Source organism: Vipera berus (assembly GCF_964194415.1).
Source record: "Vipera berus genome assembly, chromosome: 1".
Classification (NCBI taxonomy): Eukaryota; Metazoa; Chordata; class Lepidosauria; order Squamata; family Viperidae; genus Vipera; species Vipera berus.
The window spans coordinates 362,690,909-362,715,195 of record NC_138202.1 but is presented as its reverse complement, the minus strand read 5'-3'; the positions used below and the strand labels follow the sequence as shown (position 1 = coordinate 362,715,195).

The window sequence follows — 24,287 nt, the reverse complement described above, 5'->3', positions numbered from 1 at the left end:
TCAGCAGGAAGGAAGAGCTGCAGGACCCGTTTGTAACTTGGGAGGGAAGAGAGGGGGGTGAATCACTGTGTGACAGTGATAACCCCAGCAAAACTCCAGAGATAGTGATCCATCCTTGCTTCTTTTTCATTTCCACGATTCCCAAGTCTGTTCCAGTCCCTTTTGTACCAGTGCTGGCGAAGTTTACCTACAGAGCATCAGCCATCAAACCCCGAACTGAAGGTAGTGACTCCTAGGGAGGTTCCCTAAGAAGTGCTATTTCCCAGAGAGAGTCTGCCGTAGGCATCGGGGTGGGGAAGGTCTCTGCCATACCCTTCCACGGCCTGGCCGCCTCCTGGCTATTGCCACGGGGCAGGGGTGGAAGGGAGGGGCGGGACTAAGAGCACCCATCCCCAGGAGGCTCACGTTGCACGGGAAGGTGTAGCAGAAGTAAACGTCAGAACACAGATGCACAGGGCGAAGTCATTTCAATAAGCCCCCCCCCTCAGGGAGGGCAGAGCGAAGCCCACCTTGCTGTGTGACCATCACTCCCGGCCCTCCCACCAAACAGCACCATGACACTTCCACGGGGCTCTCCAGAAAGGCTGGCCCTGCTCCTGTCTCTGCATCACTGGGCAGCCGGGGGGCGGGGGGGGCTTCTGAGCAGCTGGGGAAACCCCTTCCTCCTGCCTGCGTGGGTGCTGTCTGCCTTGCTCGGGCTCCTTCTCTCTTCCCCTGGCGCTTGGCCGGGAGCTGCTACTTCTTGTGAGACGGGAGGAAGTCGCAGCGTAGCAGACGGTAGAAGAGGACAACGTTGATGGGCAGCATGATGGCCATGCCCACCGTGCCCATGGCATAGGGCACTGCTGGGACATTCTCCCAGTTCAGGGCCAGCCAACGGGTCATCCAGGCCAAGGTCAGGATACGGAACACCAGGTAGGTGCCAAGGTTGACCAGGCTGGTGAGGCGGAAAGAGGCGGTGTTGGCCAAGCCAGCCATCTGCAGGATCGTCCGGAGGTGCAGGAAGACGGAGTTGATCTCCACCAGCAGAGCCACCATGGCGAAACCCACAAAGCGACGAACCAGGAAGGCAAAGCCAAAGCAAACAATCACCTGGAAGACAGCAAGGCTGAGTTGGCTCTTCCCCTGGGTGTGTTCTGCCCTGGACCCCCTGGCGAAAGCGGCCGGAATCCGGCTGCAACAGATAGGAACCCTCCTGCTTCTGATCATCACTGCTAAAAGCAGCCAGTAACTCTCAGCGGTGCTCCTGCTGCCACCACGCCCCGGCCAGGGCAGATCACAGCCTGACCCACCTCCTCATCCATGGACCGGGCCAGCCCCCAGGCTTCAGTTCTGCTCCCACGGGCCTTGTAAAATTGGCTCCGTGGCAGAGGGCAGGAGAGGTAAGGTCAAGACCCAGTGCCTACAGCCTCCCCCCACCAGCCAGTTTTAAAAATTAGTTCTGAGCCTTAACGGAGGAAGCATCTCAAACGCACATCCAACTTCCTTTTCAGCCATGACCTCTGTCAAACGTCTGTGGTTCCCCTACGCCTCCCCACCTCTTGCCCCCCCCCCCGGTCAGTTCCTGGGCGAGAGCTGCAGCTACTGACAGGAGGGGGCAGGCAAGCCCCTCCATTGATAGGAGTCCATTCAGAGCATCAGCTGCTGATGGCTGGACTCTCCTTGAACAGCTTCTGTAGAACAAACCTCTCTCCCCCCCCCCCCCGCCAGCCCTGCAAGATGTCCTTAAGGCGATTGTAAGGAGTTTAGCTGTTTAAGTTGGAAGCCAGTCTGGGTCTCTGCTAAATTTGATTCTGACGTGGGCAATCCAGAGCTCAGGAGAGAGACGGCAGCTCCCTACTGAGGCTGGTTTTCAAAGGCACACTGGAGGAGTCCCGGGTGGCCCTTGGCTGGGTGCCACAAAGGCAGTCTGCACAGACTCAGAGGCCCTTCTGCCTTACTGTCCCCTCTGCTGCTCTGAGGCCGAGCATTGCCATCCCAACCAACGTGAACAATCGCAAACATGGTGATTCCTTCCTCCTTGCTATAGCCCACCCTGACCGGTCAGGTGGGCAGTGGGTGGGCACAGCTGCAGCGGTCACTTGGGCTGGACCCCTGAGGCTGGACCCCCGAGGCCTAGGCCAGGGCCCGGCTGCAAACGGCAAAAGGCCTCTTTCCCTTTGTGTGACGTGCAGAGCGGCCGGTATAAAAGGAAGCCAGGACAGCTCCAGCTGGTTCACCTCAGCCAGTCAGAATGTGGGCAAGGATGCTCATCTGCCGCCCCCCACCCCACCCCCTCCCTGAAAGCGCCCCAGCAGGGCCGAAGCACCGATCTTTGTGCGGAAAGGCTGGGGGCCCCTGGATGTGCCTTACTGTTTATTTGTGGACCCCTTGGAGCGCTCTGTGTTTGGTGGTTTGCTTGCAGACGTTTCATTACCCAACTAGGTAACGTGATCGATGCGAGTGAGTGTGGATTTTGCTCTCTGTTTATATGCAGGAGCGTGCCTTGCCAGTTTTGGTGGGGGAGGGGTTTTATCCTTGATTAGGCTATTGTTTTCTACTTGATTGTCTGGCATTAAACCCTGCTTATCTGGCTGTTTGTTTCGTTCTTAGCTTTGAATGAGGTATAAATATGGTTTATTTCTATCTATTGATAGCTGATTTGTTTCCGGGAATTCCCTAGATCTGAATTTGGCTTGGCCTAAGATAAGGAAGGGACGCGGTGGCTCAGTGGGTTAGGATGCTGAGCTTGTCGATCAGAAGGTCGGCAGTTTGGCGGGTCAAATCCCGAGTGCCGCGTAGCAGAGTGAGCGCCTGTTACTCGTCCCAGCTTCTGCCAACCTAGCAGTTCGAAAGCGCGTAAAAATGCAAGTAGAAAAATAGGGACCACTCCGGTGGGAAGGTAACAGCGTTCTGTGCGCCTTTGGCGTCTAGTTATGCCGGCCACATGACCATGGAGACGTCCCGTCCTCGGACAAGCGCTGGCTCTTCGGCTTGGAAACGAAGACGAGCACCGGCCCCTAGAGTCAGAAACGACTAGCACGCATGTGCGGGGGAACCTTTACCTTTAAGATACTGACAATTTTCCACTTGAAATTGTGGTTGAGTCTGTCCATGTGACTAAGTAGTTTTCATTGTGTCTTTCGACTGCTAATTGATGCTCTGGACACACTTGGCTAGTCTTCTGGCTGGCTGCCCTACACTGTGTGGCTGTTCCAGGCCTTAACACTGTGTTGTAGATGACTCCTGTTTTTGCTTCTTGGGCTACAGGTAGTCCTCGACTTATGACAGTCCGTTTAGTGACAGCAGCACTGGGAAAAGTGAGTTATAACCATTTTTCACACTAACAACTGTTCAAGCATCGCCACGGTTACGTGATCAAAATTCAGACATTTGGCAACTGACTCATATTTATGACGGTTGCAGGGTGATGCGCTCCCCTTTTGCGACTTTCTGACCAGCAAAGTCAGGGCGGAAGGCAGATTCACTTAACAACCGTGTTGCTAACTTAACCCCTGCAGGGATTCACCTAATAAATGCGACAAGAAAGATTGTAAAATGAGGCAAAAATTCACTTAGCAATTTTCTCGCTTAGCAGCAGAAATTTTGGGCTCGTAAGTCAAGGACTTCCTGTACTTGGTCTTTGGGTGTTCTTAGGATGCTCCTGAGGGTTTGTGTGCTGTGTGGTTGCAATAGTTTGTTGACTGTTTCTGAGATGTTTCTGATCCACGACAGTGTTGGTTGCAATGTAACGGGTTGAGTGACCGGGCACTTTTTATTTATGTTACCGGGCTTCAGGTTACTCTAGCAGCAGACACCCAAGCAGTGAAGAAGAGGAAGAGGAGCCCAGTGGGGTGAGGCCAGGCCCCCTGGAAGAGGGAGGTGCCAACAGCAACCAGCAGGCCAAGTCAGGGCCAGGGCATGTGGGAGGCCCCAAGCGTTCATCCCACAGGGTCACCCTTGCCACGGCCACCTGCCCTGAGTCCCACGCTTGTCGTTCTCCCTTCCCCCAGGGGGAGCCCAGCCTGAGCCAGGAGAGGCTGCTCCTGCCAACTCACCCCTTGCCCGGGACAGCCACGTCTTCTTAACGTGAGAAGCATGAGTAACTCACCACAAAGTGATGGAACAGCAGCTCCCAACATTTCTGAAGCTTCTGATGACATATCATGTCCAAGAAGTCCTGCACAAAATACCCTGCGGAAGAAGAGGTGTCCCATCAACAAGCTGCCGATTCTCTCTGCCGCAGATTCACAAGTCCCGGCTCAGGAACCTGATTCTCCTTCCAGGGTTACTCCACACCCACTTTTCAGACCAGCTGGGTGGCCGGGAAGGCCAAGCAGAATCAGGTCCCCGGGGCAGGCAAAGTGGAAGAGCCGGGCAACCAGAGAGCTGGCAGGGAAGCTAAGAGGAGCCCTGCCATCTTCCTTCCGGTTCGTCTCTGGGGCTGAATGCTGGGGTGAAGTCTAAACTGGCTCAGGCCCAACCCCGGTTAACTTCCTCTTGCCTCTCCCAGCCCCCCCCCGCCCCTCCCTCCACTCCACTGTCTGCAAAATCTCTCAGGAAGCATCTTCAGAAGGGGAGGCTGTCAGAAATGGCCTTCTCTCCTTTGGCCCGGCAAGTGGACTCTCAGCTATGGATGTCCTTCATCCTGCTGTTTTCCCATCAACCTGCAGGTTTAATTCTATTGAAGGTCTAAAAGCTGTGAGATGTTTTCAAACTTTATGCTTTTGCTTTACTTTAAACAGCCCTTGTTTTTGCTCCAATTTAAATGGAACAAACGGATGAGAATTGTAGCTTTTTTAGACACGCTGTAGTTTTTGTGCAATGTGCTTAACTAAGTTGACTAAAGAGCTTGTGGGCATCTTCACACACCATGCCAACCTTTCAGCAATTTATCACATTGTGGGTTGGAGGGATCGTGAAGATCATCTTGTCCAACCTTCTGCAATGCAGGGAAAAGGATGAAATCGCTTGTGAGATTCAGCTGCCCAGCCTGCTCTTAAAAACTTCTTCCCAAGGTAGAAAATGCACAGTTTCAGTAGACAAAGCTCTTCTTCCGTTCGTTTCTCCTAATAGTTCAGCAAAATCTAGGAAACTGCAGCTCCTCCCCACTGCCTATAGCCGCAGACAAGGGTTCCTGACCCTCTTCTCTATGGGCCCCTTTTATAACCCTGGAGGCAGTTTCCCCCTCGCCTTTCTGTGGTCCAGAGCACGCATAGAATCAAACCCTTGGAAAGGGTGCTGGGGGGGGCCTTCTCTTCAAGAGCCCCACCCAGAGCTTGCCGCACAAATGGCGGCCCAGCTGCTGCACGAACACAGCTCCAGGAGGCCAGCGTGCCAGTGCTTCACTGCACTCACAGCCAGGCGATTCCCGCTGGTTTCGAGTTTGGATCTCCCTCACTGAAGCTTCAGCCCATTGGATCCGGGCCTCCCCCTGGACACTGTGCAGAATAAAACCAGGGGCTCTTCCCCACGGTGGCCATTCAAGCATGGCCTGTTGTGTCTCCAATCTTCTTGAGCATGAAAACAGCCGGCTACTTTGTTCTCCATGGGATTTAGCCACCCTTCCCCTCTCCGTTGCACTTTCCGTCGCCCAGCGCTGCTCTTGTGGCATTTGGGCAACCAGAAGGGGACCCGGCATCCAAATACAGTCTGAGCAGTGCAGCCGGTGCTCTTGTCCCACGTTCCTCCATTGAGGCAACCCAAGATTGCGTTGGCTCCTTCGACATCTACCGCAGGCTGCCAGCTCATGCTTCATCGTGGCCCCCCCAGAAGACCCAATCCTTCCCGTGAGGACTGCTGCGTGTTCCACAGTGCCAGCTCTGGCAGCGTCTCCTCACAGGGCACGTCCCAAGGGGGCCCCCTCTGAACCAGTTGCAACGCACCCATGTCCCAGGAACGAGGGTCCACAGTCATGTTACCAAGGATTCCACCGCAGCAGCAGTAGTAGCAGCGTGTCCTGCACTGAAATGCCAGGCTGAAGAAATTCCTAATGGTGAGCGCAATCAACCAGTGGAACGGAAGTTGCCTCCGGAAGTTGTGTGTGCTCCAACACTGGAAGTTTTTAAGTAGAAATTGGGCAGCCATCTGTCTGGAATGGTATAGGGTCTCCTGCTTGAGCAGGGGGTTGGATTGGAGGACCTCCGAGGGCCCTTCCACCTCTTTTACTCTATGTTCTAAGAAAAGTGGCTGGGCCTGGGCCATGGCCACGACTTCCCTTTTAAGGGCAAGCTCGCGGGCACGTAGGCCAAGAGGGGGAAATGCCAGAGGCACCTGCAGGGTGGCATTCTATGTCTTGGATACAGAATATAAAAAGAACGAGATGCAAAATGGGACCTGAACGCTGGAGGAGGCTGACAGGGTAAGAGATGGGAGCTGCTGGAGAGAGTTTCCTGGTAAACGTGGAGCAAAGGGCAGCCTGCCACTCTTCTAGAACCGGGAGCTAGATTGGCAGGAGAGAAAGGGCTGCAGGCAGAGAACAAAAGCAGTGGAGATGGTTGCTCTGGAGCGGCTCCCGCAGGTTCTAGCCACACCATTAGGTTCTCGGTGTGAGGGCAACATCTGGATGGTGGGAAAGAGCCAGCTGAGGATTAATCAGCAGCTCACAAGGCAGAGAGATTGCCATTCCGGACAAGAAAGTGAAAAAAAGAGTGTAGTTCACCAGAAGGAAACCTAAGCAACGAGAAGAGCCTCTCTAGGAAGACCTCTTGGGCTCACCTTGGCTCTGCCAGAAGGACCCAAAGGAAAGATGGTCTAAGGAGGGATGGATGCACTTTGGGCGGCTGGTAGAAGAGGGATTTGAAGCCCTCCAGTAAGAAATGCACCCAGAGCAGGCAAGGAGCATCTTGCAAGTGCTTTTGAAGCCACGGGGAAGGCCGAGACAAGCATAGATGGCCCTTTGGGCTGTGATAAAACAGCCATCGCATGTCTGGCCCTGACTGACTCGTGAGAGGAAGGCTGGTGGCTGCAAAGAGGTCCTAGTGCCGGCAGAAGGAGAGGCCACCTGTTCACAGGAGGACAGGCTGGGGAGGAGGAGGAAGAGGAGTGGGGGGAGAAGAAGAGGAGGAGGAGGAGCGAATGCAAGAATCTGATGAAATTCTACCTTTGCATCCTGACCTGTTTCCTCCCAAGAGTGAAGAGCTGAGAGAGGCAGAAAAGGCTGGAGGGAAGCCTGGCGTCCAAGGGGAAGAGGGACGCAGGCTCCCTTCAGAGGGAGGATATCCCTCGCGGAAGAAATGTGGGCAAGCCATGAAAAAGAGACACGGGGATAGTTGGGTGGAAAGGCTGTTTTCTGAAAAAGGCCAGTATTTGATAAGGGGCCATCCCAGACCAGTGTTGCTCCACAGAGGTTTAGGAGCAGCTGGCACGTGAAAGCGAGGAAGGGCGCAGGGGCGGCAGCAGCAGCAGAGCGCTTGGGAGACAAGCCTGAGACAGGCTTGATTGGCAGGAAAGATCCTGTCTGGAGCGCCAGCAGCCTAGACCTCTGAGCCAAGCGAGGAGGTGAGTAGGCGCTCTAGACATAGGGAGATCTTTAGCTAAAGCAGCCTAAGGCAGTCTTTCTCGACCTTGGCTACTTTAAGTTATTTAAAAATGATTAAGGCAGCATATAAGTAAAGCAATAACGTAAGCTGCAAATGTGGTATATCTGTTCAATCAGTGACATCATCCAAATAAGCAAATCCCCTGGGATGCAGGCATAAATCACTGGGTCGCAATTCTTGTTGCCCCTGACTCTCTGTGCACAGCAGCCCCTCCCTCCTGAGGCTGGAGCCCCCAGGTCAGGATGGCCACCACACCTGACACCTTGAATCTAATCCCACCAGGAAAAGGGTGACCACCCTAAGCACACAGCCTGAACCCTAAATTCTAATTCTACTGTAAGAATGCAATGGGAATGGGAATGGGAATGGGAATGGGAAGAGAAGAGAAGAGAAGAGAAGAGAAGAGAAGAGAAGAGAAGAGAAGAGAAGAGAAGAGAGAATGAATTAGAGCTGGAAGGGACCTTGGAGGTCTTCTAGTCCAGCCCTCTGCTCAATTCCATATGGATTCAAACCAGAACTGAGGGATTGACTGAACTGTAGGCTCCATTGAACTGGGGAAGCAAGCCCTATTTTGTGCACTGTGAAATAATTAATAGACTAATGGTGCTTTAAATTTTGTGGAGTTTTAAAATTACACCTTGAATTCAGGAAAGGAAGTCCCTAAAATGTAGCAACAGCCTGCATTTACCCCCTTTTCTAAACGGTTTTATTTCTCTGCAATTTTAAATCATTTCCTCATGGGGGGGGGAAACATTTAAAACCCTAGCAGCCTCAGAGGGATTAACTTAATCCTAACCTGAAACTTAATCCTATAGGAGGGATTCAAATACCTTTTGTAACAGTTAAAGACATGCAAATTTTAACCTGAAAATAGACATGCATGTGCACACATTTGCAAATGTAACCAATAGCATAAATACAAATTTAGGTATTTGTAAACATCCTGAAGCATCACCTTAATAAAGTTTTATTCCACTTCACTCCAGCAAAAGCCAGAAAAATTTAACTAGGAACCAAATACACACAAGAACCCACTGATGAAGCCCCAAGCGTCCAACAGTGATGCTTGTTACCTGCACATCTGGACCTGTCAGAGGCTGATTATGGTTTTACTGCTAGGAATGCCCATTTTGAAGGTGATCATTTTACCTGCTCTTCTTCAAGGGCAGAATGATGTTGTCATTGTAGTGTCTGGGCTGCCCCTAATACTGTAACATTGTCTAAGCCAGGAAAGTTTCAAACAGCAAAAGAGGAAAAGGATATTAAGGTCGTGTGTCCCCCCCGCCCCCCCCCCGTGTCTGTCCAGCTCCCAGCAAAGCTCCAGGGATGGGTCGCCTCTGCTTGAACAGCAAGAAAACCCATCTCTTCCCACGAGTTCTTCCCTGGCCACTGCCAGCACCCTTGAGCCATGTCCGGCTCAGCTGACGGGTGGGTGGGTGGGGGTTTGAGAGGGGTGCACAGTGAAGCGCGAGGGAGGGGCCCTCTGCCATTTCCCAGTGCAGCTGTTCCCACGCTGGTCAGTTGTCCAGGCGGCTTTTGGGCACGTCCTTAATGCTCGTCCAGCAGAGCAGCAACTGGGGGACTAGTGGAGGCTGAGCTGGCAGTCGGGACTCCCTTCGAATGCCCCTCCCCTCTTAGGGCGGGGGATCCGTGTGCAATACCAGAGGCAGGTGCAGCAGACTGAAGTGGTACCTCGTTGAATAGTAGCAACTGTGAGAGGGATCTCGGAGTCCTAGTGGACCATCCCTTAAATAGGAGCCAGCCCTGTGCTGCAGGTGCCAGAAAAGCCAACACAGCGCTAGGCTGCATTAACAGAGAGATGGAATCAAGATCACCTGAAGTGCTAATACCACTTTACAAGGCCTTGGTAAGGCCAGACTTGGAATACGGCATCCAGTTTTGGTCACCATGATATAAAAAGATGTTGAGACTCTAGAAAGAGTGCAGAGAAGGGCAACAAAGATGATCAGGGGACTGGAGGCTAAAACATATAAAGAACGGTTGCTGGAATTGGGTATGTGTAGTTTAATGAAGAGAAGGGTGAGGGGTGACATGATAGCAGTGTTCCAATATCTCAGGGGCTTCCCCAAAGAAGAGGGAGTAAAGCTATTCTCAAAAGCACCGGAGGGCAGGATAAGAAGCAATGGATAGAAACTAATCAAGGAGAGAAGAACTAAGGAGAAACTTCCTGACCATGAGGAGAATTAATCAGTGGAACAGCTTGCCTCCAAAAGTTGTGAATGCTCCATCACTAGAGATTTTTTAAGAAGAGACTAGACATTCACCTGTCTGAGATGATATAGGTTCTGCTGCTGGAGCAGGGGGCTGGACTAGAAGACCTCAAAGGTCCCTTCCAGCTCTATTCTATTCTATTCTATTCTATTCTATTCTATTCTATTCTATTCTATTCTATTCTATTCTATTCTATATTTTTCTCTATTCTATTCTATTCTATTCTATTCTATTCTATTCTATATATTTTTCTATTCTATTCTATTCTATTCTATTCTGTTCTGTTCTGTTCTGTTCTGTTCTGTTCTGTTCTATTCTATACTTTTTCCCTATTCTATTCTATTCTATTCTATTCTATTCTATTCTATTCTATTCTATTCTATTCTATTCTATTCTATTCCATTCCATTCCATTCCATTCCATTCCATTCCATTCCATTCCATTCCATTCCATTCTCAGTCACTGCTCTGGCTCTCTCTCCTCATCACCTCATTGCCAGAGTCAGATGCAGCTTCCAACAGGGAAGAGCAGATTGTCGGGGGCAATTAAGCTGACTTTGTAATAATGCCGCTTGGGGGGGTGTATGAAAGCCCTAATAAGCAGGCATATGCATAGAATGAAGGCTACTGCTAAGCTTGTAAGCCGCCCTGAGTCTTCGGAGAAGGGCGGGATATAAATGGAATTAAAAAAACAAACAAACCTGATGGTTTATCCCCACCCCACCCCCTACCTGCTGTTCTGAAGGAGGGGGGGGTGTTCTTTCCCCACCATGCCTCCTCCAGATATTGTCGAGAATTCCTCGGAACCCCAGTCCAACCCACCTGAAGGGGTAAACTTTACTTAACGATCCTTTGCCGCACTTAATGGGGGGGGGGGCGTTGGGGAGAACAGATGAACGAAAGGGAGACCAAGCTGTAAGCTTCCCTCAGGAGGAAGGGACAGGGGCCATCTCAGGCGGCAGTGGCTTCCACGGAGCAGGAAAATGGAGCGATTGTGTGCCCCCGCGGTCACATGCAAGGAGGGAACGACGGGGGGGCGGGGGTGGTGGCTGGCACCAGTTGCCTCCTCCGTCAGATGCCAGCACAGAAGTGTGGTGCTCTCCAGGGCCGGCAACGTGCAGCTCGGCTGCCCCCTCCCCATCCAGCGGGAGAAGAGGGGGGGCTACTGGGCTTCCTGCTTTAGCGCTGCCCCTGCATCGCAGGAGCCCTTTCAAGCAAGCCGAAACTAAACGGTTTCCCGGCTCCCGTCCTGGCTCTTCCCGGGCCGGGGGGGGGGGGCAGGGGGCTGGTCGGGGAACGGTCCGGTGCAGGAGAGCCACTTACCGATGGAGATCCCCAGCAAGCAGTGCGCGGAGGGCGAGAACTGGTCGATGAGATCCTGGCTCATCGGGGGGTAGAAGTAGAACCTGCGGCCGGAGAAAGTGGGGGGGGGCTCTGTGAATGCTCGCCCGGAGCGGCTCCTTCTGCCCGCCCCGACCGCGACCGCGACTTCCACCCACCCGAGTAGGGCCCAGGAGCCGCTCAGCAGGCTGTGGGCCAGCGACGTCCAAATGTTGCGCCACTTCCAGCGGACGGGCTGCGCCGGGGAGGGCGGCGGCACCAGGCGCTCCAGGACGTTGTTGAGCAGCCGAAAGGCGCCCATCGAGCCCCCCAGCAGCAACAGCAAATCCATCGCGGGACTGCCCGAGCCCCGAGCCCGCCGGCCCCCCCCTCGCCCTCGCCCGCAGCGGAGCGCAGCAAGCCCCAGGGCAGCGGGGAGCCGAGAGCGCGGAGGGCCGGGCGGGAAAGGGGCCACCGCGGAGTGGGGGGGAGCCGGGGGTGTGACGGCAGACAAACCGTCCCCCGGCGGCGCCCGCCATTGGCTCCGCGGTCGCCCCGTCTCCATGGCGACGCCCCCCCCCGCCGGGACGGAAGGGTCTCCTCGGACAGCGAGCCACGACCCGGCATTCGTCCCAGGGAGGCCGCCGGCCTTCCAGCCTCTCTCGCCGCGCCGGCAGAGAAACTCCAGCCGCGGCCGCGAAGTGCCCGGAGGGCGACTCCGGCGCGGTGGGCTTCAGCGGCCGTTCGGAAAGCCCGACCCGGCCTCGGGATAGCCCACCGCCGCTTGATGGGCGGGCGGCCTTCGGAGCGCGAGGAATCGGGCGACACCGGAGCAGGTGGCGGGACGTACCTGAGCCGCGGGGACCGCCTTGGCTTGGATCGCAGGTGCCGGGGCTTCAGGCGAAGGGAGCCGTTTGGCGCTGCCGGGAACCCGCCTGGTTAGCGAGAGCTCTACCGAAACGGTTGCCCGGGACTGCAGGCGGGCGCTGCCCCCCACTCCCGGGTCAGCCGTTCCGCCGGCTGCGTTTGCCCAGGACTGCCGAGGCGTGAGCGCCGCCACAGCCCGCGCCGCCGGTGTAGGTTGCGGCCGCCCGACGCCTTTCCGCGGCTGCTGGGAGTCACCAGGGCTCCCCTTTCGGGCAGCAGTCCCGGCTATGGCTTCCCTGCTCGGTGGCTCGTGCGAGTCTGGCCAGCGCGGAAGCCCCGAACACGCCGGCTCAGCCGGCGCGCTTCAGAAGGAAGTGCCGGCGCGAAGTGGCCTGGCGCGGGCGCCCCGAAACGGGGCATTGCCCGGGCGGAGACGCTCCAAGCTTCGCCAGCAAAGCTCGGGCGCGGCGTCAGGTCCTCTTCTCGCCTGTTCTCCGCAAGCGGCCCGCTTCTGCGGCTCCACCCCTGCGGTCTCCGGATCGCGGGAGTGGGCAGAGCCCCAGCTCTGCCCTCCCGCCCCCCTCGGCTGCGAGTCGCCGGGATGCTCGCCGACGGAGCCGGGCGGCTAATAAGTAAATGCAGGCCGCCCACTTCGGGCAAGTTTGGGGGCGGCGCCAGATTGTATGCGCGAGGAAGGACCTGCTGCTTGGCAGGCGCGCCCCGTCCCCTCTTCTGTTCCGAGACGACGACGACGCCCTGTGTCCTATCCCGATGGCAGCGCCAGCGCCAAGCCCCGGTGAGTCTGGGCTCCTTGGGGCGGCTGCTCTGGGGATGCGCGAGGGACTAGCTCCGGGGGGCAGGGAGCCTTGGCTGCCGTCGCACAGGTCAGCCTGGGGTGAGTGGGCCAGGTGGGGACGCTCCTCCGGGCGGGCCAGGACGGAGGAGCAGAAGCTGACGGTCTCCCTCCCCGGGGGGGGGGTGGAAAGGCGCGCAACTGCGTGACTTCGCGCTGCGCTTGTATCTTATTCTGCCTTGGGCGCCAAGGGGCTGAGTTCCCTCTACCCGCTTTGTGGCAACCCTGTGAGGAACGTTCAGCTGACGGATTGTGGGGTCCAGCTCAGGAAGGCTGTTCGCCTGATTCCTCGGGGGATCGGGAGGCTGAAAGGGGACAGCGCAGCCCCGTTCCTTTCCTAACCAAGCATGGTCGCTGCGCACGGAGTGGAGATCGCTTGCTGCTTCACTCTCTGCTCTGCCTCGTCCTTTTTCGTTCGGGGCTCCGTCCAACAACTGGGGCAGGCATTGACCCTGCGCGAGGGGCCGCCCTGGGTGGACCCATCCACCTGCTCACCAGCCCTGCCTTTGGCGAGAGAAAGCAGCCACCCTCCTTCAGCTCTGTTCTGCCAGATTCTAGACTTGCAAAGGCGTCCCCCGCCCCCGCTGGGCTGCACAATGATTCCCCCCCCCAGGATTCCCAGCCTGGAAAACCCTGGAAAACCTGTATGGGTAGGAACTGCGGAAGGACGCATCAGGCTTAAGAAGGCTGATTGCATTTGTTTGATGTGAGGTGGATAATTCTTCCCTGCGAGGGGGGGTCACAGGTTGTGGTGAGCACCGAGCGGAGTGGAGAGGCGGGCGACTTGGGTGGGGCTGGGAAAACGAGGCTACTTTACAGAAGCCCCCCCCCCGCGTGCCTTTTCCCAGGGCAAGCAGCAGCCTTGGGGGTGGGAGTGGGGATTCTAAAACACATTTGACTTTATTGGGTTTGCATTTCAGTTTGATTTCAATTAACATTTCCTATAAAGTTTAGACTCCGTCAGCAGCATGGGGGTGGGGGTGGGGTTGTCCGCCTCTGGCAGGGCTTAACTACTGGTAAGAGGTGTGGTTGAGTTTGCCTGGCAAGGACTTCCCCAGGTGGCACAGCTGGGGCAATAACTCTCTCTGAGATGGTATAGGTCAGGGGTAGGCAACCTTGGCTCTTTTATGACTGGTGGACTTCAACTCCCAGAATTCCTGAGCCAGCATAGCTCAGCATGGAAACCTCTCCCTTTCCCCTCAGCATAGCTGGCTCAGGAATTCTGGGAGTTGAAGTCCACGAGTCATAAAAGAGCCAGGGTTGCCTACCCTTGGGTTCTCCTGCTTCAGCAGGGGGCTGGACTAGGAGACCTCCAAGGTCCCTTCCTGATTCCATTCCATATTTTCTATTCTATTCTATTCTATTCTATTCTATTCTATTCTATTCTATTCTATTCTATTCTATTCTATTCTATTCTATTCTATTCTATTCCCATTCCCTATTATTCTATTCTATTCCCTATTCTATTCTATTCTATTCTATTCTATTCTATTCTATTCTATTCTACTTTATTCTTTATTCTTTATTCTATTCTATTCTATTCTACTTTATTCTTTGTTCTTTATTCTTTATTCTTTATTCTATTCTATTCTATTCTATTCTATTCTATTCTATTCTATTCTATTCTATTCCCATTCCCTATTCTATTCTATTCTATTCTATTCTATTCTACTTTATTCTTTATTCTCTATTCTATTCTATTCTATTCTATTCTATTCTACTTTATTCTTTATTCTTTATTCTATTCTATTCTATTCTATTCTATTCTATTCTATTCCCATTCCCTATTCTATTCTATTCTATTCTATTCTATTCTACTTTATTCTTTATTCTCTATTCTATTCTATTCTATTCTATTCTATTCTATTCTACTTTATTCTTTATTCTTTATTCTCTATTCTATTCTATTCTATTCTATTCCATCCCATAATTCTATTCTATTCTATTCTATTCTATTCTATTCTATTCTATTCTATTCTATTCTATTCTATTCTATTCCATCCCATAATTCTATTCTATTCTATTCTATTCTATTCTATTCTATTCTATTCTATTCTATTCTATTCTATTCTATTCTATTCTATTCTATTCTATTCTATCCTACATTCTATTCTATTCTATTCTATTCTATTCTATTCTATTCTATTCTATTCTATTCTATTCTATTCTATTCTATTCTATTCTATTCTATTCTATTCCATAATTCTATTCTATTCTATTCTATTCTATTCTATTCTATTCTATTCTATTCTATTCTATTCTATTCTATTCTATTCTATTCTATTCCACTCCACTCTACTCTACTCTACTTCTACTCTACTTCTACTCTAATTCTATTCTATTCTATTCTATTCTATTCTATTCTATTCTATTCTATTCTATTCTATTCTATTCTATTCTATTCTATTCTATTCTATTCTATTCTATTCTATTCTATTCTATTCTATTCTATTCTATTCTATTCTATTCTCTCTTGCTGTGCTTGCAAAGGCAGCCCCTGCACTTGCCCCCAGAAAAGGCAGCATCCTCCCTTGACAGCCAGGAAGGCTTCCGGCTGAGGAGCTCTCATCCTTGGGGGGGGGAGTCTTTCTGCCTGCCCCAGTGCCCAGCGGCTGCCTCTCGGCCCTTCGGTGCCAGCCCTGGTGGCAGGAAGGGAGGGGGGATTTTGTGAGGAATTCTTGCCTGGCCAGGAAGCTCTCCGGTCCTTACAAGGTGCCATGCAGACCTGCAGCTGCTGCGGAGGGTCCCCTGGAAAGGAGGGGGGATGTTGGTAGGTACCCCCAACTTCCTCTTCCTCCTCCTCCCTCTCTCTTTCCGGTCTCAGCCCAGAAGATGGATGGAGCAGACACTCTGGTCACCCAGCATGTCTGCCGCGAAGATGAGCTCCAGGACGGAGAGTGAGTCCGCACCCCCCGGGCCAGAACAGGGCACGGGGCCCCTCTTCTTGCGCAAGGGCTGAAGGGGGAGCCAACGCCGGCATCCAGGCATCCACGTGGCTGCAGGCTGTGGCGGCTGGGTCAGCCTCCCGGCCAGTTAAAGGGAGCCTCTTTGGGGTCAGAGAGAGGCCCCTGTTGGTGGGGAGGGGGGTGGGGGGTCCAGGCTACCCTCATGGCCACACCCTTTCCCTGCTGTGAGACCCAGCCTTCCTGCTTCCCAGGGGAGTCGGTGGCTGGCTGGTGGGGCTGGAGCAGGGAAGAGGGGCTATGCTCCTGGCTGGGCTCAGCCTGTCACCTCCAGAGGCAGTGGAAGGCCTGGAAGGCTGCCCGGCCCTGGGCCACGAGGGCTTGCCCTTCAGAGCCTCCCTGGGGAATCCGGAGGGGGCTTCCCTCCTACCCGCGGGGGGGGGGGCAGCTGATGGCAGTTTTGGAATGATCAGGGCCAGCCCCAGAACCGAGTCTCCTCTGCAGCCTCTGAGCTCTCAAGGCAGCCCTTGCAAGGCCTTGTGGCGGGGGGGGGGGGGGAGAGGGCTTTCAGCCAGGGCTTCCTCTTGGTTGGCAGGGGGGGGGCTGCTATTTCATAGCCATGTGTGAAATGTGTGTCTCCTTTGGTCCCTTCCTAAGAGACACCCCCTTTTTTCATCCTCTGAGAAAAGCTCCGGGTTCTTGCTTTTACAGGGTGGCGGGGGGGGGGGGGCTTCCAACCAGGTGCAGGGGGACTCACGGTGATGCTGTTATCACCAGCACTTCCTCCGCCCCGATCCATTGTGGGGGGCTCTGTTCTGGGGGGGCTCTTTAGGAGCCTAGCAAAGGCTTCTTGGGCCAAGGCTCTTCTGCCCCCTCCTTGGTGCAGGATGCGGGAGGTTGAGGTGGCTGGATACCCGGTGCTGCTGGTGAGGGAGGGCCTGGACCTCCGAGCGCTGGGCGGCAGATGCCCTCATGCCGGAGCCCCACTCTGCAAAGGTGAGCCCCCCCCCACTGTGCAGCCTCTTCTTAGCTAGGAAGAAGGGAGGGTGGGGTCACACTGAGCAAAGGCCCTGGTTTGGGTGCTCTGGATCCAGGCTCTGCCCATGGCGAGGGGCTGCTCCCTTCCAGCCTTGCCCCTTGGTGGGCATCCTGGAGAGGCCTTGGACTTCAAGAGCAACACTCGCACCCATTGCGGCCCTTTACTGGCCTCGCTGCCAAGGGCTGGTGCCCGCAGCTGCATCTTTTCAACTCCGGCAGTCTCGGCTGCCTTTGGGCGCATCGTGTGCCCAAGATTTCTCAGTGGACGCTGCCTCCCCCCGCCCCGCCCCGTGGGTCTCTTTTTCTGGGTTTCAGGCTACTTGGCAAAGGGCCGGCTGCGTTGCCCCTGGCATGGTGCCTGCTTCAGCACCAAGACTGGCGACATTGAAGAATATCCCACCCTGGACTGCCTGCCTGTTTTCCAAGTACGTTTGAACTCTGCCTGCCCCCCCCCACTCTGTAAATGGGAATATGGGGTCCCAGGGGCTTTCATACATTATTCTTGGGGGAGGGGTCTTCTCCGGCAGCCTCTCAAAGACTCTTTTTATTGGGGGCGATAGATGCTTCTGGATAGGGGAGAAAGGAGCCACGCAGATTGTCCACTGCCGAGCCCTTTAGGATCTGTGCAGCAGTGCAGCTCCTGCCAACGCCCCCTGCCCTTGTGAGCGTGCCCCTCAGGCCTTGGCCCACTGGGGTTGCATGCCATCCTGGCCGGGTGCCACAGCCTGCCCCTCTCCCCACCCCTGTGGGCCCAGCCCGCTGCTTTTCTTTAACCCCTTTGGCACGGCAGCCCCAGCTGGCACCCGCTCTGCAGCCTGGGTAGAATAAGAAGACCCTGCTGGGGCCGAAGATGCAGGCAGATATTATATTTATATCCCACCTTTATAATAACTCAAGAGCAGATGTTATTGATTTATATCCCACCTTTATTATTTTTACAAATAACTCAAGGTAGAGAACATATCCATATTCCACCTCCTTTTCCCCTTGTGAGGTGGGTTGGCCTGGGACTGGCCAAAAGACACCCAGCGAGCTTTTATGCCTAATGCAAGACTAGAACTCCTGGTCCCCGGCTTTCTAACCTGGCGCTTTAACCTCCAGAGTCTAAACCAACTGGCGGTGGGCAAAGCTGCCTTCCAGTTCCAGCAAAATGGAGCTCAGCCAAGCCAGGCATTAGCCAGGCTGGCGGGCAAAGCACTCACAGAAAGAGGGTGGTGGAGCTAATCCCACCCATCGTGTGTGGGGAAAAAATTCTCATAGGGAGGGGTCAAGCCAGGGATCAGCAGGGCAGCTTGGACATGGGGGGAGAGGGTTGGGGGACACCGCCCCCACAGCAGGACAAATGGCTCCTCTGCCTTCTCCTCCTGGCAGCAGGAAGGGCACTCTGGGGCTCGTAGTCAAGGGGCCACTGCTTGGAGGGGGGAGGGTGCAAGAGAAGAGCCACTTCCGGACTGCCAAGAGCGGGACAAGACTCCCCTGCCAGTCTGGCACAGCCCCTGTGGACCTCTCAGGATGGCCCCTTGCTGTTTGCAGGCAACCGTGGAGGAGGGGCAGGTGTACGTCTCAGCCAGGATGAAGGTAGGTGGTCTCCCTGCCTGACACAATGGACCGCAGGGCATCTCCCCCCCCTGCCCTGCTTTCCTCCCCCTCCTTCCCTCCCTGACAGGATCTTGAAAGTGGCCGCAGAGTGAAGCCCATGGCCAGAGAGTGCCAGCTGGACTGCCAGACGGTTCTGTTGCTGGGAGCAGGTGAGCCTGTGAGGGGGGGAGGGGCAAGGCCAAGGTCCAGGTCCAGGGCAGAGGTGGACCAGGTCTCTTCCTCCCCTCCCTGCCAGGCCCAGCAGCTCTGACCTGCGCCGAAACTCTTCGGCAAGAGGGCTTCACCGGCAGGATCATCATGGCCACCTGGGAGAACCACCTTCCCTACGACAAGACAAAGTTGACCGAGGTCTGGGCTGGGGAGGGACGGGGCTTACCTTGGCATGGGGGGACATTTAGTTGAGGGGTCTGCAGGGGGAGGACAACCCTCCAGGCTTTGAAAGCAGCCATCGGAGAGGGGACTGGCCCAAGAAAGCACATGGAGGTCCAGAAGTGGGACCCCTCCCCTCACAAGCCTCCGGGATAGCCCTGAAGAGCAAACGTGGGAGGGGAGGAAGAAGGGGGATGCTTCAAATCTCTATCTCCCCCCCAGCCCATAAATCTTGCTTCTCCTCCGGACTTGTAGGACTTGGGTGCCCCAGCAGAGTGCCTCTATCTCCGAAGCCAGAGTTTCTTGGATGCCCACGACATCGAGGTCTGGAAGCAGAGAGAGGTGGGTGGGGATGGCTTGGCCCGATTCAAGCAACCCTTGGTGCTTTATGTCCCCCTCCCCCTGGCAAACAGCTGGCCCAGCCTGCCGTGTCCTGAAGCTCAGAGGAGGAAACAGCTGCACTGTGAAATGCCCACTCCTGCTCTGGGAAGGTAACCCACCATTGGGGAGATCTGACCGCTGTGCCCCCATCTCATGGATCCCGTTGGTGTCTCTGGATCCCGCAGGTGGTGTCTCTGGATCCCGCAGGCAAAGTGGCCCACTTCCAGGATGGGACATCCCAGGCATACAGCAGCCTGCTGATTGCCACAGGCTGTCGGTAAATGATGGCACCTGAAGTCTTGCCCTTGGGGCGGGACCAGAGGGGGGTGACCCAGGCATCGCCAAGGGCTCTGATGGGCTTCTCTCCCTGCCCAGCCCTCAGAAGCTCCAGTGCCCAGGCTGCAGCCTGGGGAATGTCTGCACGCTCCTCACCCCTGAAGATGCCAACCGGATCCTGGCCTTGGCCCTGGGCAAGACCGTCGTGATTGTGGGAGCCTCTTTCATTGGTATGGAGACTCTGGATTCATTTGCACCCATAGCTCTGAGCTGGAAGGAGTGGGGGCTCTCCGCCCCTCCCCCGACTTTTCATGCCAGCCTCCACTCAGCTCCCGGCCTTCCTTCCATACAGGGATGGAGGTAGCGGCCAGCCTGGTTGGCAAAGCATCCCAGCTCCAGGTGGTGGAGAGGGAAGAGCGGCCCTACCAGCTGACCCTGGGAGGTCAGGTGGGCACCGTGGCCATGAAGGTAGGGAAGGGCAAGCAGTCCCACAGCAGCCAGGGCTGCTCCCCAGGGGCAGCTCCTCACAGGCCGATCCTTGTAGCCGAGTTTAGGCGGGAAATCTTGGATGTTTTGCTGGAAAAACATCTATAGCTTGCTTTTTTTTGTAGCAAACATTTCCATTCCTTTGGTGGTCAGATTTGGTTCAAGCACTCCCAGGGTTCAGCAGAACCCCTTCTAGGTCCCCCCCCACCTGCGAACTAGAGGGGCTTCTTGGAGCAGCCCCGGAGATGTGACTGGATGATGGCAGTGAAGCAAGGAGAATAATCCTTCCTTCCTTCCTTCTTCCCAGATGCTCCAAGCCCAGGGAGTTCGGTTCCACCTGAAGACAGATGTGGCCCAGATGCAGGGAGAGGATGGGAAGGTCTGAGACTCTCTCTCTCTCTCTCTCTCACACACACACACACACACACACACACACACACACACTGCCCCAGAGGCCAGCTCTACCCTAAGGGGTGGGTGGGTGGGGGGACTGCTGCATCTGCTGTCTTTTCCCTCCCAGGTCACCAGCGTTGTTCTTAGCAATGGTGCTGTTCTCCCTGCGGACTTGGTGGTGGTGGGCATCGGTGAGTTGGCACCATTTTCACACTAAAAGGGGGGGGAAACAGAGGGAGGCGATCGGGAGGGGAAGAGGTAGGAGCGCCTTCGGCAGAAGGAGCTGCTTCCTATTCCCAATGGTCTTTGACCAGCATGGGCCAGCATTTCCTCTTCTGGCCACTAGGGGGAGCAGCAAAAGCAGGGGCACAGAGGGCTCTGCTCCTGCCTCTTCTTGCCCACCAGCTGGGGATCCCAGGGCTGCAGCTGCGCACACCTGGAGGGAGCAGTGCTTTCCTTTCAGCTTCCCCATTAATAAGGGCATCCACCTGATCTTGGGGGGGGGGGAGGGGGCCAGCCCCGGCCTCACAGGAGGTTCCATTTCCTCTCCACAGGCAACACTCCAAATACCAGTTTTGTCCAGGGAAGCTCCATCAAGCTTGACCGCACAGGTTCCATCCTGGTGGATCTGGTAAGCAGGGGTGGGTCCACCCTGAGGCAGCACCCCTCCCCATATGCACTGACTCTCTGCTCCCTTCCAGTTCATGCAGACCAGCGCCCCGTCTGTCTTTGCTGCTGGGGACGTGGCCTCCTTTCCCGTGGCTCTCTTTGGTGGCAAGTCCACAGCCATCTATCACTGGCAGATTGCCCAAGCCCACGGTACCCGCCTCTCTTTCAAGCTAGACTTTGACTATGGGGCAGAAGAGGCCCAACTGGCAGTAGCCAATCCCACCCCAAGCTGAAAAGGGTGGCTTGTGGGCCCCAGAGGAAGAGCAGAACATGGGTCTGCTTGGGCCCCGAACCAGACCCTGGCTGGGCCAGAACAAGCTCCGTGGGGAGGGGGGTTTGTCCGAATGGGGCACTCAGCCAGCATCGGCTCTCTCGAGGGCAACTTTGGCTCAAGCACAGAGAAGAGGGGGACGGGCGAGGGCCCTCTGGCCCCTACAGTCCCAGAGCGAGGCTGGGCTGGGTCTCCCCATGTATGGCGCAGACACTTGGCTGAGCCCAAGGCTGCACTCTCTGCCAGCCCTTCTGCATGGGCCTGGCTTGGTCCCCCCCCAAGGCCTCCTGAGCGCTTGAGCCAGCCAGCTTGTCAGGTTCTTTGTCCCACAAGGGGGGCAGACGGTCTGTCTCTCTCCTGCCCAGGACACGTGGCGGCCCTGAACATGCTGCCCAGGCAGAGGCCGCTCCACACGGTGCCCTTCTTTTGGACCAAGCTGCAGTCGAAGAGCATCCGCTACGCAGGTACAGCCTGGGGGACGTAGGGGGGCCGGGGTCATCCTGATAGGGCAGCGAGACGTACAGGCTGGAACCTCCCAGGCCAGGGAGACTTCCAGGGCTGCTCAGCCGGATTTGGAGCTCCCCCCCCTTTCTCAGGTTACGGGACGGGCCACACGGAGACGGTGCCGAAAGGTGATCTGGGCCAGGAGAGGTTCCTCCTCTTCTACCTCAGGTGAGAGGAGCCGGAGAGGCAAACGGCCCACCTGGCTTTCCAGAACAACACAAGCAGATTCTGTGCGAGGCATTTGGGGAGGGAACTGGAGGACCCCCATGTTTTAACCCTCCTTCCTGCGGGGATGATGGTGACCTCACCTGGAACAGCATCTGCTTGCCATACCTGTGCCCCACCCAAGTGCCAATGAGGGCAGACGGGGGACTCTGCTTAGCAGTGACCAGGTCCTCGCAGTCAGCTATGGTCAGAGGGAGAAAGCAACTGCCCCTGGCGCTCTGCCCCCCACCCCCTTCCCCGGCAACAGGTAGATGGCTCACCCTCTGATCTCTCTCCTCCCTCAGGGATGGCTGGGTGACTGCAGTGGCCAGCCTGAACTTTGACCCCGTGGTGGCCGTGGTCGCCGAGACCCTATACTCAGGGAGACGTATCTCCAAGCAAGAGGCAGAGTAAGTTCCCCCTCCCCATTGCCAGCCCTCTGACTCTTTGTCCTGGGCCCCCTCTGAGCCAAGTGGCATCTTTGCAGGACCATGTTGGAGGCGAAGGAGCTGCCAAAGAGAGAGCCACCCCAATAGTCTGCCCCACTGCTTGGGGCTCACAAGCAGAAGCACCCCCTCGTCAAATAAACCGAGATCAAGAAAATTGCAACTTCGGTCCCTTTCTTCTGAAACTTAGCTGGGGCTGCTGACCACCAGCAGGCTTTCAGCTTTGCTCCAGCCTCGAGGCTCTAAGCCAGCACCCCCAACCTGGCAACTTTAAGATATGTGGACTTCTTTAACTCCCAGAATCCCCCAGCCAGTCATGTTGAAGTCCATACATCTTCAAGGCTGGGAAGCTCTGCTGTTGCGGGGGGGGGGGAGGTGTCAGACCCGTGGCCCATTCAAGGTCGCGTCCGACTCCCTCTGGCTGGAACAGCCCACTTCTCAAATCCTCTCTGTTAAGGAAGAGGCCAAAAGCAATGGAGACCATGTCACTTATACCTGGGGTCCTGGGGGCAATCCAGGAGCAACCAAGCTCCAAGCGGGGGCAGAGGAAAGGTTGTTAAAGCTGTTCCTGCCCATGCACGCTGTATGTTCCTTCCTGGGCTTAGAATGAAGGAAGCAGGGACCCTCCCCCAAATCCCAGGCAGAGCCAGAATCCCCCCAGCTGCAGCAGCCCTCTCGTGGCATTCCACTTGGCCACCAGCTTTCATAGCCCAGCAGTTCCATGTTCGGCCGGCAGATGGAGTGACCGTCCCGGCATTGCTCTGCACGGCTGGAGGGCATCAACTCCTGAATGTCAGGGAAGCCCCTCCTCTGCCCTCCTGCCCTCCCCAAGGTTGTCTGGGGACACGGGAGTGAGATGGGCCAGGACCCCTTCTCTCTCCCGCCTAGGTCCTGGACCCCCCCTCCCCCAATGCTGGGCAGATGGGGAAACAGGATCGCAGCCCCCCTCCCCCATTTCCTCTCAGCCACACCCAGCAAAACCTGCCTCTTCCTGTAATGTCCTGGCCTGGGAATCAGAGTGAGCACCAGGGTGCAGCAAGGGATCAACTGGCCAAACCCATCGTGCACTTCCGGTCAGCAAGAGCTGCCCCTCACCCCTCAGCTGCTGCTGCTGCGACTGGGGCAAAGGGGCTCTGAGGGTCCCACCACCAGCTCCATAGGGAGATCTGGGTGGGGGAGGGGAGACAGATTCAGCTGGAAGCCTCAGGCCTCTGCCCAGCAACTAAGAGATCCAAGGAATGCAGAGGGAAAGGAGGAGACTTGGCTCTTTGGCCAAGAGAGCAGCCAGCCAGGCCCCACACTGGTCCACAGAGCCGAGCTGTGACCGGGAAGCCATGGGCAGAGGCAGCAGGCCAAGGCCTGACTGGGCGGGGTGGGCCTTGGGGCAAAGCAGCAGCCGCCCATTTGCAGATGTCCAACGAGGCCAGTCTCTGAAGGGGCCGGCTGGAGAGGCCAGTCTCTGAAGGGGCCGGCTGGAGAGGCCTGCAAGTCCCGGTGGTGGTGGGTGGCTCTGGAGAAAGAGAGGACAGCAGGCCGCCTTACCTGTCAGGGGACTGGTCCAGCTGCAGGGCCCGGGCTGCCTCCATCCATCCGCAGACGGGCCGGCCCCGGGCGAGAGCAGCTACAGCCAACAGTTCTTCAACTGGCAGCTTTAGTTGCTGGAGGGGACGTAAAGCGTGCCACCGAAGAACTGCTGCGCGGCAGCCAAGGGGGCCGGAGCGCCAGGCTGGGCGGGGGAGAAGAGGGGGGCGCCGTTAGAGCGGAGAGAAGGGTCCGGGTGCGCCTCCCCACCCGGGAGAGAGACCAGCGCCCGCTTCCGTCCCGGACGCCGCCCGCCTGAGTCATGGCAGAAGGTGCCGGTCTCGGGGCTCCTCCGCGGCCCTCGACCCGCCGGGGCTACGGGGACTCCAGCCGCCCGCGCGTAACGGGGAGGGAAGCCGTGGCGGGGCCGCGCTCA

General features: G+C 56.0%; 2 protein-coding genes across 2 annotated transcripts; one reads left to right on the top strand and one right to left on the bottom strand.

The window, feature by feature from the left end:
* Window positions 1–735: 735 nt before the first annotated feature.
* On the bottom strand, window positions 736–11,423 carry TLCD2 (TLC domain containing 2; the record flags this gene model as incomplete). Its single annotated transcript, XM_081314308.1, has 4 exons — window positions 736–1,092; window positions 4,091–4,173; window positions 11,075–11,157; window positions 11,251–11,423. 4 exons carry the CDS (start codon window positions 11,421–11,423, stop codon window positions 736–738), a joined length of 696 nt encoding a protein of 231 aa, XP_081170434.1.
* Window positions 11,424–16,581: 5,158 nt separating this feature from the next.
* LOC308659610 (apoptosis-inducing factor 3-like) lies at window positions 16,582–23,267 on the top strand (the record flags this gene model as incomplete). The annotated part of the gene is made up of 16 exons (XM_081313392.1): window positions 16,582–16,690; window positions 17,048–17,289; window positions 18,266–18,310; window positions 18,494–18,679; window positions 18,956–19,042; window positions 19,267–19,358; window positions 19,457–19,587; window positions 19,710–19,950; window positions 20,114–20,222; window positions 20,364–20,427; window positions 20,791–20,867; window positions 20,938–21,055; window positions 21,542–21,640; window positions 21,773–21,848; window positions 22,190–22,294; window positions 22,372–23,267. 16 exons carry the CDS (start codon window positions 16,582–16,584, stop codon window positions 22,418–22,420), a joined length of 1,830 nt encoding a protein of 609 aa, XP_081169518.1. The 3' UTR covers window positions 22,421–23,267.
* Between the last annotated feature and the right edge of the window lie 1,020 nt (window positions 23,268–24,287).